The sequence below is a fragment of the Rattus rattus genome, chromosome 5 (assembly GCF_011064425.1).
Source record: "Rattus rattus isolate New Zealand chromosome 5, Rrattus_CSIRO_v1, whole genome shotgun sequence".
NCBI classification, from domain to species: domain Eukaryota; kingdom Metazoa; phylum Chordata; class Mammalia; order Rodentia; family Muridae; genus Rattus; species Rattus rattus.
Genome location: NC_046158.1, coordinates 63,946,881 through 63,960,374, shown reverse-complemented (window position 1 = coordinate 63,960,374; position 13,494 = coordinate 63,946,881). Strand labels below are relative to the sequence as shown.

Sequence of the window (13,494 nt, the reverse complement as noted above, 5' to 3'; positions counted from 1 at the left end):
TATTATTTATTTTTCCCTTTTTAAGGAGTGGAAGCATGGGCATTTTGGTCATCCTTCTTCTTGAGCTACCTGTGGTCTGTGGTCTGTGAATTGCATCTTGGATAATTCGAGCTTTTTAGCTAATATCCACTTATCAATGAGTGCACATCAAGTGTGTTTTTCTGTGATTAAGCAATCTCACTCAGGATGATATTTTCTAGTTCATTTCATTTGCCTATGACTTTCATGAAGTTATTGTTTTTGATAGGTGAGTAGTACTCCACTGTGTAGATGTACCACATTTTTTTAATCCATTCCTCTGTGGAAGGGCATCTGGGTTCTTTCCAGTGTCTGGCTATTATAAATAAGGCTGCTATGAACATAGTGGAGTATGTGTATTTATTGTATGTTGGAGTATCTTTTGGGTACATGCCCAGGAGAGGTACAGCTGGGTCCTCAGGTAATGTAATGTCCAATTTTCTGAGGAACCTCCAGACTGATTTCCAGAGTGGTTGTTCCAGTTTGCAATCCCATCAACAATGGAGGAGTGTCCCTCTTTCTCCACATCCTCACAGGATCTTCTGTCACCTGAGTTTTTGATCTTAGCCATTCTGACAGGTGTGAGGTGGAATCTCAGGGTTGTTTTGATATGCATTTCCCTGATGAATGTTGAACATTTCTTTAGCTCCTTTTCAGCCATTTGAAAATCCTCAGCTGAGAATGCTTTGTTTAGCTCTGTACCTCATTTTTAATAAGGTTATTTGGCTCTCTGTAGTCTAACTTCTTGATTTCTTTGTATATTTTGAATATTAGCCCTCTATCAGAAGTAGGATTGGTAAAGATCTTTTCCCAATCTGCTGGTTGCCCCTTTGTCCTAATGACAGTCTTTTGCCTTAAGAAGCTTTGCAGTTTTATGAGGTCCTGCATTTCAATTCTTGATCTTAGAGCACAAGCCATTGGTGTTTTGTTCAGGAAATTTTCCCCAGTGCCCATGTGTTCTAAATTCTGCCCCACTTTTTCTTCCATTAGTTTGAGCGTATCTGGTTTGATGTGGAGGTGCTTTATTTACATATAAGTTTATATGTATTATAAGTATTTTTTAGGTAAATATTTAAATGTATTATTTCCTTTTTTCGGGGGGGAGTAGATCTGAGTTTATTGCCCAGCCAAAATCTTTTTGTTTCTCCATCTTCATTAACTTGGGTATTTCTTATTTACATTTCAGTAATGTAATTTCAGTTGGCCAGTTTCCAGGCCAACATCCCCCAACCCTTCCCCTTCCCCTTCTATATAGGTGTTCCCCTTCCCATCCCCCCCTATTACCGCCCTCCCCACAACAATCACGTTCACTGGGGGTTCAATCTTGGCAGGACCAAGGGCTTCCCCTTCCACTGGTGCTCTTACTAGGCTATTCATTGCTACCTAGGCCGTTGGAGCCCAAGGTCAGTCCATGTATAGTCTTTGGGTAGTGGCTTAGTCCCTGGAAGCTCTGGTTGGTTGGCATTTTCTTATAATATTATCAGACATCCTTCCTTCCTCCTATCATTCTACCCTTTTTTATCTTCCTAACCTTCTATATTTATTTTAGCTCTTTTGCAATTGAAGCTTGTTTCTCCCAACAGATCACTTGTACACTGTCATTTCCTTCTCCTTTGCTCCCTATTCCTCCAGAATCTCAATGTTCCCATTTTTTCCCAGGTTCTTCAGTTAATCATGGATATATAGTAACATCTTATGATCTGAAATTAGGAGGCTCAGATGAGAAAGAACATGAGCATGAGGCATATATCTTTCTAGATATAAATTAATAGTGTACCTGATTCAACATGATTTTTGATAGTTCCATTCATTTTCTTGGAAGGTTTGTGATTTTACTTTCTTAGAATTGAGTAACATCGCTAGTGAATATGTGTCAAATTTTCATTATCCATTCATCAGTTGAAGAACACACAGATTTTTGTTTTCTTTTCTTTGTTGGTTTTTAATTTCCTAGATATTTTCAATAGAGCAAGAATGAGCATGGCTGGTAGACTGTTGTATTGTATCATGTGCAGTCATTGGGCTACATGTCAAAGAGTGGAATGGCTTCCCATATCCAAGATGGTATATTATTTTGTTCAGCTCATGTTAAGCAGACCTTTTGAAGTTTAGCTTGCAATACCTTAAGGACACAATTCTCATAACAAGTCCCTGATTTCTTTGACCCTTCTAATATTTCTATCCTGTCTTTTGGAAATAATTCATGAACCTTAGCCTTGAATTGTTTTGTAAATTTATTAGTTTGGACTGGGCTCCTGAACAGTACAATTACATAGGTTGTAATTTCCTGTAGTGTTATCTTACTGCTGCAAAGGGAAGTTCCTTGATGAGAGGTGAGAAATACATTTACCAGTGATAAGACCACAGATTTTATTGTTTTTAATCAACATATTTTAACTCTAGCAAAATCATTTAATTTAATACTTTTCTAAAAATATTTATATTATACAACAATGATCTTAACAAAGTAAGCATTTTAAATTTAAAAAATAAATTTCCCTTCTATCCACACTACTTAAAACTGTCATAATATGAGTAGAATGTTGTATTAATATGATGTTATAAATTAAATGAATTAATGAGACTGAATAAATGTAGCTCATCAAAATAAACAGTTATTATGTTGTTTTTATAAGGTTGTCAGGAATAAGCAAAATGATTGGTGAATTAGTCCTTTGACCCTAGTCCTTGAAAGCTTGCCAATAAACTTGGCTTGGAAACTGCCTCCTGAGAATGACCATGTTGCATGATGCTCATGACATTACATGATAATTCCCACAGTCGTAACCTAGAGAGAAAATCACAGACTTCGGTCCTTATATATATACTCACACATGGAATACATTCAAATGATAAATTTCCTTTAAAAATTGATTTTGACAAAGACCTGATTTTTAAAAAAAAATGATTACACAAAAGAATGTAAAAAGAAATACCAAGGAAAACCAAAAATCTAGGGCTGATGTGTTCAGATCTTTAAGTAAACTTTCTATTTCAATTGTGGAAAAATTTGGGAGTTGAATGTTTTCAGACACATGATTTTGGAAATATTTTCCCTGTATTTTCTCTGGCAACTTTGGCATGGAGAGTAAGTATTTTTAAAATTGTGAAGGTTGAAGCAAATAAAATAAAGATTATATTTTAAAGTATAGGTGTACACATATAATTTGCATGTACAAAAGTAACAGGATTGTGGCAAACTTAGAGTGGATGGAAGGAGATTATACTGGTGATCATTCATAACTTGATAAAATAATTTTAGTTAAGATTTGTTTGGAATTGTCAGAAGATAACTCAGTTTTAAATACTTGTTTGTCTTAATATAGTCTATTAACTTTCAAAAATATAGTAAGAGTTAATTGATATTGATAAGAGTTGGAAAATAATGAAGTTGTTTTCTATCTTTGTCAATTAACTGTGTGACATTTTATTTAAATTTATTGGACTAAGATTGTGACTAAGATCTTTTTATGTCTCACAATTTTAACATGATCATGGACTCAATGTGAATTTGTGTTGTGTTCAATGAATTCATACATTAACTGATTGTTTTCCATCTTCTAGTAAAAAAATGGAAATAATATCAGCACATACATAACATTTCATGCAGTTTAAATTTTTAAAAAGAAGTTATTTAGATTAGCATTAGTTTTCTTGGTTTTACAGTACATAATCACACTTATAATATTATAATCATATTATGCTTAACACTCCTATTTGGAAATCTAAATTTTCTAGTTTATTTGGTCATTATTAAAGTACAATTACAAACATGTCCACAAACATCGCTGTCACCATACAACAAATGCATTACCTTTGATTTTTCAACTTTTAGGATCGTTGACTACGTACACCTGGAATCACACAAATAAACCAGACTTCATCCTCATGGGATTGACAGATTCCAAAAAAATCCAGCTGGTTCTCTCTGTACTATTTTTCCTGATATACCTGGCCACTGTCCTGGGGAACATAGGCATGATACTGATCATTCGTCTAGATACTCAGCTTCACACTCCAATGTATTTCTTCCTCACACATCTGTCATTTCTTGACCTCAGTTACTCAACTGCCATCACACCAAAAACCTTAGAGAGCCTGCTAACAACAAACAAGAGCATTTCCTACACAGATTGTTTCACCCAACTGTACATTTTTATCCTCTTAGCAGCTACTGAATGTTTTCTGCTCTCCTCAATGGCCTATGACCGCTACATAGCCATTTGTAACCCTTTACAGTACCCAGTTATTATGTCTTCACAGTGCTGCCTTGCTCTCCTCACTGGTTCCTATGTAATTGGAGCTGTGGATTCCTCTGTCACTGTGTTTGGCATGGTTAACCTGCATTTCTGCAAGTCCAACATCATCCATCATTTTTACTGTGACACATCTCCTCTTCTATCTCTGTCTTTCAGTGACACACATGTAGTTAAAATCATTATATTCATTTTTGCAGGTTCCACAATCCTGGGGTCCCTTATCACAATATCTGTATCCTATGTATCCATTCTTTCTACTATTTTGAAGATAAATTCCACTTCAGGAAAGCAAAAAGCTTTTTCCACTTGTGCTTCTCATCTCCTCGGAGTGACTGTGTTTTACAGCACTCTGATTTTTACTTATTTAAAGCCAAGTAAGTCCTATTCTTTAGGAAAGGATCAAGTAGCTTCTATTTTCTATACAATTGTGATCCCCATGCTAAATCCTCTTATTTATAGTCTCAGAAACAAAGAAGTCAAAAGTGCTGTTGTTAGATTAGTGAAGAAAAGACAAGGATCTAGGAAGATAAGATAACAGTGATATATATCATCAGTCACATTGTTTATACTTCCATGTTCCTTGGTGAGTCTCTACAGACAAGTACAATTGTTTATATTTTTTCTATTTCTTTGGGTCTTCTCTTATACGAGCATAGATTGGTAATTTCCCGGAATGCAGTTTTAGATGTCAGTTTCCCTGCCTGAATTTTATATAGTAAAGCTTGTCTTTGCTTTGTTTTTTTTGTTTGTTTGTGTTTTGTTTTTGTTTTGTGTGAGTGTTTTGTTTTAAAGAATACTCATTTGTAACTTAAGAAAACATTTTTAAAATTCTTAGAATCAGATCATATAAAATTTCAAATGTTAAATTTTTGATTAAATATAATGAGAAGTTAATTTAGTCAATGATTATTTTCAGGGGCAATGACTATATTTTTAGAAATTACTCACCATATAATTTGAAGTCTATTTCTTTAGTAGTTTTTCACAAGGAACTAAATTTAGTATTAGGTTACTTCAGCAGTACAACATAAACAATAATTCCACATATATGTGATAAAACGATAGAATTAATATATTTTAGAAACTAATAAAATGTGATTATTGTGATTAATAAATTCAACTCCTGAAATATTTTCAAGGGTTATCATTTCTTCAAGAATATTCTGAGGTGTTTTATAAGTTACTTTTGGATAATTTAATTCACAAGTATGTGATTACCTTAAAGAATATACTCAATTATTTCCAAATTTGAATTTTACCTAAAAGTCTGCTGTAGCATTAAGTTATAGGAAAATCATACTTTTTTGTAAATCATAACATGCTAGTGACAATTTTGAAAACATTTATAACTCAGAAGGTGAAAAGTTAAAAAGTATTGACACTCGAACGCATGTTCTTTTCAGTCAAAAGCTGAATGCTTGTCATTTTTCTCTGTACTCATTAATATCATTTTTCTTTCACTTGAAATTTTACCATTTGATTATCTCTTTATCATAGCAAACTGTGAACAAATATCTACTTAGTGACTGGGGCAGATCAACAGTTCTATCGCATGCTGCTTTAGACATGACCTACTGTAAATCTATCACATTCAATATCTACATGCATTACTGTCCCTTTGGTGTATACCTATTTAACCCATAACAGACATACAATTCTTAGACTTACTTAATTGTAATACTCTTTGTATTCATTTATACTATGAATTGTGTATGTTAAATTGTTTTAAAATAAATTGTATAACGTGCGTGTGTGTGTATGTATCCATGTCCTATGTATGTGCTTTTTTTCCTTCGGATGCATGTGTGCTTGAACATACATATGTGCTTGAAGATGCATGAGGAAGAGAAAAAGGATAATTGATGTAAGGTGTCCTTATGTATTGTTCTGCACATTAGTTTTTGAGAATGCTTGTCTTATTGAACCCAGGATGAATTTATTGCCTATGCTTGCTGGTCAGGGATTCCATGAATACAAGTATCTCTGTTACCCTACACAAGGGGTCTTGTTATGTGCCTACATGGTGGTCCCTTCTATTGGTCTATATTATTTAACTGATAATAAATTTATGTTTTCTTGACTGAAATAAAATCTATCAGACATAGGATCAAGATTATTTTTACTTCAAATTGTGTAATATGTATATAGTCACATTTTAATAAGAAGCTGCTTTACAAACTGACAATATTATACATCAATATTTTAGAAAGGATTTATGATTTATCTAGTATCTGTGTTTTCTAGACTCTATTTTTATATTCCTATTATTCAATTTTTTTCTTAAAGTAATGATTTTACTTTTGGTTGTGAGCCTAGCCTTTAACGGCTAAGCCATCTCTCCAGCCCAAAGTAATGCTTTTAAAACATTTGTAATTCATACATTAATTGGATTTTGTCATTTCTAACCCTGATTGTGCAATTTCAGGTTTTCTCTTATTTTCCATTCATTTAACATGTGGTTTTCCTTTTTTCTTTACCCATATGCTTCTTTCCACAATTTAGAAAATTTCTAGTACATTTTTTTCTTGATCACATAGGTCAGTAATATATGTTACATTGTAAATAGCTTCTGAATTGAAAAGAAACTTACATTTCAATTAATATAAATATAAAACTAGGAATCTTCTACAAAATACTGGTCACCTAGAAGAGATTATATGTGGCTATATAGCTGCAACTTCCAATAAATATAAAATGCTTGCCTTGTCTACTACATTTATTTATAGCCATATATACTACAATTCATATAGGTCAATTTGTGAACTAGTTGAAGCTAAAATTCTTTATGCCGTATCTACATGTATTCAAATATTGAAAAAACTGAGTTTTTACTGAAAATAATTTTTCATATAATGCATTCGTTTATAGTTTTTCATTTCCCCCATCCCTAAATATAAGTTTTAAAGACTGCAATGTACTATGCAAAATATTTTTCCTGATGAAAAATAAGTTAACATATTAATCCATACAATTTGTTTTTTTTTCTTATTTTCAGCATTGTTTTTATTGGATATATTTTGTTTACATTTCAAATGATATTCCCTTTTGCAGTTTTCCATTCAAAGGTTTCTATCCCATCTCTCTCCACCTTCTTCTATAAAGGTGTTCAACCTCCCCAAACACCCCTACTTCCTACCTCCCCGTCCAGACATTCCCCTACCCTTGGTGTCAAGCCTTGGCAGGACAAAGGGCTTCTCCTCCCATTTGTGCCCAACAAGGTCATCCTCTGCTACATATCCAGCTGGAGCCATGGGTCTGTCCATGTGTATAGTCTTTAATAGTGGTTTAGTCCCTGGGAGTTCTGGTTCATTGGTACTGTTGCTCTTATAGGATTGCAAGCCCTTTGGCTGTTTCAATCCTTTCTCTAACTCCTCCAACAAGAAACCCATTATCAATTCAATGCTTTGCTGTGTAGCATTCATCTCTGTATTTGCCACACTCTTGCTGAGCCTCTCAGGAGATGGCTATATCAGGATCCTGTCAACATGCACTCTTTGGCTTCATCATTATTGTCTAGTTTTGGTGGCTCTCTCTGTATATGAACTGGATCCCCAAATGGGGCAGGCTCTGAAGGGCCATTCTTTCAGTCTCTGCTCCAACAACTTTGTCTCCATATCTCCTCCTATGAAAATTTTTGTTCCCCCTTTTAAGAAGGACTGAAGCATCCACAATTTGGTCAACTTTTTGTTAAGTGCCATGCAGTCTGTAGACTGTATCTTGGATAATTCGAGCTTTTGGGCTAATATCTACTTATCAGTGAGTGCATACCATGTTTTGTTTTGTTTTGTTTCTTTTTGTGATTGGCTTACCACACTCAGGATGATATATTCCAGTTCCATCCATTTTTCTATGAATTTCATGAAGTCAGATAGCTGAGTAGTACTACATTGTGTAAATGTACCACATTTTCTGTATCCATTCTTTTATTGAGAACATCTCGGTTCTTTCCAGCTTCTTGCTGTTGTAAATAAGGCTGCAGTGAATATAGTGGAACATGTGCCTTTGTTGTATAGTGGAGCATCATTTGTATATATGCCCAGGAGTGGCAAGATGGACATTTTTACTACATTAATCCTGCCAACCTGTGATCATGAGAAATCTTTCCATATTCTGAGATCTTTCTTCAATTTCTTTCTTCAGAGACTTGAAGTTCTTGTCATACAGATCTTTCACTTGCTTGGTTAGAATCACACCAAGGTATTTTATGTTATTTGTTACTATTGTGAAGGGTGTCATTTCCATTATTTCTTTCTCAGATTATTTATTCTTTGAGTAGATGAAGATTACTGATTTGTTTGAGTTAATTTTATGCTACTTCGTGGAAGTTGTTTATCAGGCTTAGCAGTTCCCTGGTGGAACTTTTGGGGTCACTTAAGTATACTACCATATTATCTGCAAATGGTGATATTTTGACTACTTCCTTTCCAATTTCTATCACTTTGACCTCTGTTGACTGATTGTTCTGGCTTGGATTTTGAGTACTATATTGAATAAGTAGGCAGAGAGTGTTCAGCTTTGTCTAATTCCTGACATTAATGGGATTTCTTCAAGTTTTTCTCTATTTTGATGTTGGCTACTGATTTACTATCTATTATGTTTACTATGTTTAGGTATAGGCCTTGAGTTTTTGATCTGTTTGTTTTTAATCATAAGGATATAATTTAAAATATGTAATCTAGTAAAATGGAAAATATTTTTTTTATTTTCCTTTTTTCCTGTTGCACAAATGCATTTTTGCATACTACATATTGAAATGTTTTGATAAAAATAATCTTATTACTTTTTTCTATTTCAAATTTTTGCTTATCACTTTACTTCCCTACCCATCTAAATCCATATCCTTTTTTCTCTCCCTCATTAGGAAAAAAAAAACAGTAAACTCAAACAATTAGAAAAACAGACTAGGACAAAGTACATAAAATGAGCTAAAGAAAAAGAACAAAAAACACATCTATGCAGACACACACACATTCATTCCCCCAGAAATTCAGAGGCCATAATATGCAGCACAAGGCTTATGTGGAAAAAAAGAAAAATGTTCTGAAAAACCACCAGGAGAATAAAGGGATAAGGTGGGGATATCTTCGAGAAAGGGGAGTAGGAAAGGAATGAAGAACAGTCAGATGGCAGACTGTGAGGAGAAATGGATTCGACTGTAAAAAAGATTTAATAATGATGATGATGTTAATAATAATAATAATAATAATAATAATAATAATAATAATAACAGCCCAAACACCAAGGGAGAGAGAGCTCACTGCCCAAACAGATGGGCATTCCTGAGACTGCAGGGCAGGAGAGACCGTCAGTACTGCCCATGCCGGCCCATATCCCTGGACCAAGAAGAAAATGTATAGGGCCTCTGGGAACAGGAAGATACGGGCACTCAATGCTGCAGTCCAGACACCACCCGGATCTGAAGGGACCTGATCAAACAGCTCCCTGCACCCAAATTCCATGGAAGGAAGGGAAGGAAGAGCTAGACCTTCAAAGGAGCAGACATGCCTGGGAAGCCAGAGGAGACTACCCTCTGCCCACATTTCTGACTCTAGAGGAAAATGCCTAGAGCCATCTGGGCCCCCTGTGCACAGGGTACCAAGCAAAGGTGGGGCAGGCCCTTCTGGTTGCTTCCCTCATGAAGAACTGAAACCCTGCTCTGAGAAGCAACTCCAGGCCTCAGACCAGAGGTCAGACCAACTTTTCTGCTCCAAGTGTCCTGCCACATGCCCAAGGAACAACTGAAGACTAGTAAACAGGAATGACTACACGCCTGAAAGAAGAACACTCTGTTCCCATAACTGGCTGAAAGAAAACAGGAAAACAGGTCTACAGCACTCCTGACATACAGGCCTATAGGACGGTCTAATCACTGTCAGAAATAGCAGAACAAGGTAACCAGAGACAACTTGATGGCAAGAGGCAAGCACAGGAACCCAAACAACAGAAACCAAGACTACATGGCATCATTGGAGGCCAATTCTCCCACCAAAGCAAACACTGAATATCCAAACACACCAGAAAAGCAAGATCTAGATTTAAAATCACATTTGATCATGATGATGGAGGACTTCAAGAAAGACATAAATAACTCCATTAGAGAAATGCAGGAAAACACAAATGAACAAGCAGAAATCTGTATAGAGGAAATGCAAAAATCCCAGAAAGAATTACAGGAATAAACAATCAAACAGGTGAAGGAATTAAAAATGGAAATAGAAGCAATAAAGAAAGCACAAAGGGGGACAACCCTGGGTATAGAAAACCAAAGGAAGAGAAAAGGAGCTGCAGATACAAGAATCACCAACAGAATTCAAGAGATAGAAGAAAGAATCTCAGGAGCAGAAGATTCCATAGGAATCATTGACACAATGGTCAAAGATAATGTAGAACAGGAAAAGCTACTGGCCCAAAACATGCAGGAAATCCAGGAAATAATGAATAGATCAAACCTATGGATAATACATACAGAATAGAGTGAAGACTCCCAACTCAAAGGACCAATAAATATCTTCAACAAAATCAGAGAAGAAAACTTCCCTAACATAAAGAAAAGGATGCCCATAAACATACAAGAAGCCTACAGAACTCCAAATAGATTGGAACAGAAAAGAAAATCCTCCCGTCACATAATAGTCAAAACACCATATGTACACGACAAAGAAAGAATATTAAAAGCAGAAAGGGAAAAAAATCAGGAAACATATAAAGGCAGACCTATCAGAAACACACCAGACTTCTCACCAGAGACTATGAAAGCCAGAAGATCCTGGACAGATGTCATACAGACTCTAAGAGAACACAAATGCCAGCCTAGGTTACTGTATCCTGCAAACCTCTCAATTAACATAGATGGAGAAACCAAGATATTCAATGACAAAAAAAAAAAATTACACAATATCTTTCTACAAATCCAGCCCTACAAAGGATAATAAATGGTAAAGCCCAACATAAGGAGGCAAGCTACACCCTAGACAAAGCAAGAAACTAATCGTTTTGCCACAAAACAAAGAGAATACAAGCACAAACATAATCTCACATCCAATCACGAATATAACAGGAAGCAACAACCGCTTTCCTTAATATCTCTCAACATCAGTGGACTCAATTCCGCAATGAAAAGACACAGATTAACAAACTGGAAATGCAATGAGGACCCAACATTTTGCTGCCTACAGGAAACACACCTCAGAGACAAAGACAGACACTACCTCAGAGTAAAATGCTGGAAAACAAATTTTTAAGCAAATGGTCTGAAAAGTAAGCTGGTGTACCCATTCTAATACCAAATAAAATTGATTTTCAACTAAAAGTCATCAAAAAAAGATAAGGAAGGACACTTCATATTCATCAAAGGAAAAATCCACCAAGATGAACTCTCAATCCTAAACATCTATACTCTAAATACAAGGGCACCTACATACATAAAAGAAACCTTACTAAAGCTCAAAGCACACATTGCACGTCACACAATAATAGTAGGAGAATTCAACACCCCACTCTCATCAATGGACAGATAATGGAAACAGAAATTAAACAGACACATAGACAGACTAAGAGAAGTCATCAACCAAATAGATTTAACAGATATTAATAGAACATTCTATCTAAACCAAAATTATATACCTTCTTCTCACCACCTCATGGTACTTTCTCCAAAATTGACCATATAATCAGTCATGAAATAGGCCTCAGGAGATACAGAATGATAGAAATTATCCCATGCGTCCTATCAGACGACCACGGGCTAAAGCTAGTCTTCAATAACAATAAGGGAAGAATGCCCACGTATACATGGAAATTGAAAAACGCTCTACTCAATGATAATCTGGTCAATGAAGAAATAAAGAAAGAAATTAAAGACTTCTTAGAATTTAATGAAAATGAAGGTACAAGATACCCAAACTTATGGGACACAATGAAAGCTGTGCTAAGAGTAAAACTCATAGCTATTGGTGCCTGCTGAAACAAAAGGGAGAGAGCATATATCAGCAGCTTGACAGCACAACTAAAAGCTCTAGAACAAAAAGAAGCAAACACACCCAGGAAGAGTAGAAGGCAGGAAATAATCAACCTCAGAGCTGAAATCAACCAAGTAGAAACAGAAAGGACTATACAAAGAATCAACAGAATGAAAAGCTGGTTCTTTCAGAAAATCAACAAGATAGATAAACCCTTAGCCAGACTAACCAGAGGGCACAGACAGTGTGTCCAAATTAACAAAATCAGAAATGAAAAGGAAGCAAAACAACAGAGTCAGAGTAAATTTTAAAAAATCATCAGATCAAAGCCTATATTCAACAAAACTTGAAAATCTGGAGGAAATGGACAATTTCCTAGACAGATACCAGGTACCAAAGTTAAATCAGGAACAAATAAACCATTTAAAAACCCCATAACTCCTAAATAAATAGAAGCAGTTATTAAAATTCTCCCAACAAAAAAGAGCCCAGGTCCAGATGGGTTCAGTGCAGAATTCTATCAGACCTTCATAGAACACGTCATACCAATACTATCCAAACTATTCCACAAAATTGAAATAGATAGAACACTGCCAAATTCCTTCTATGAAGCCAAAATCACTCTTATACCTAAACCACACAAAGGCCCAACAAAGAAAGAGAACTTCAGACCAATTTCCCTTATGAATATCAAGGCAAAGATACTCAATAAAATTCTTGCAAACCGAATCCAAGAGCACATCAAAACAATCACCCATCATGATCAAGTAGGCTTCATGCCAGGGATGAAAGGATGGTTTAATATATGGAAAACCACCAATGTAATGTACTATCTAAACAAACTGAAAGATAAAAACCACATGATCATTTCAGTAGATACAGAGAAAACATTTGACAAAATTCAACACCCCTTCATGATAAAAGTTCTAGAAAGAATAGGAATTCAAGGCCCATACCTAAACATAGTAAAAGCCACATATAGCAAACACGTAGCTAATATTAAACTAAATGGAGAGAAACTTGAAGCAATCCCACTAAAATCAGGGACTAGACAAGTCTGCCCATTCTCTCCCTACTTATTCAATATAGTTCTTCAAGTTCTAGCCAGAGCAATCAGACAACAAAGGGAGATTAAAGGGATACAGATTGGAAAAGAAGAAGTCAAAATATCACTATTTGCAGATGATATGATAGTATATTTAAGTAATCCCAAAAGATCCACCAGAGAACTACTAAACCGGATGAACACCTTCAGCAGA

General features: G+C 35.2%; 1 protein-coding gene across 1 annotated transcript; it reads left to right on the top strand.

The window, feature by feature from the left end:
- The first annotated feature begins 3,099 nt into the window (after positions 1-3,099).
- Positions 3,100-4,812, top strand: LOC116900859 (olfactory receptor 8H1-like). The gene is made up of 2 exons (XM_032902546.1): positions 3,100-3,106; positions 3,854-4,812. Exons 1-2 carry the CDS (start codon positions 3,100-3,102, stop codon positions 4,810-4,812), a joined length of 966 nt encoding a protein of 321 aa, XP_032758437.1.
- Positions 4,813-13,494: the final 8,682 nt, after the last annotated feature.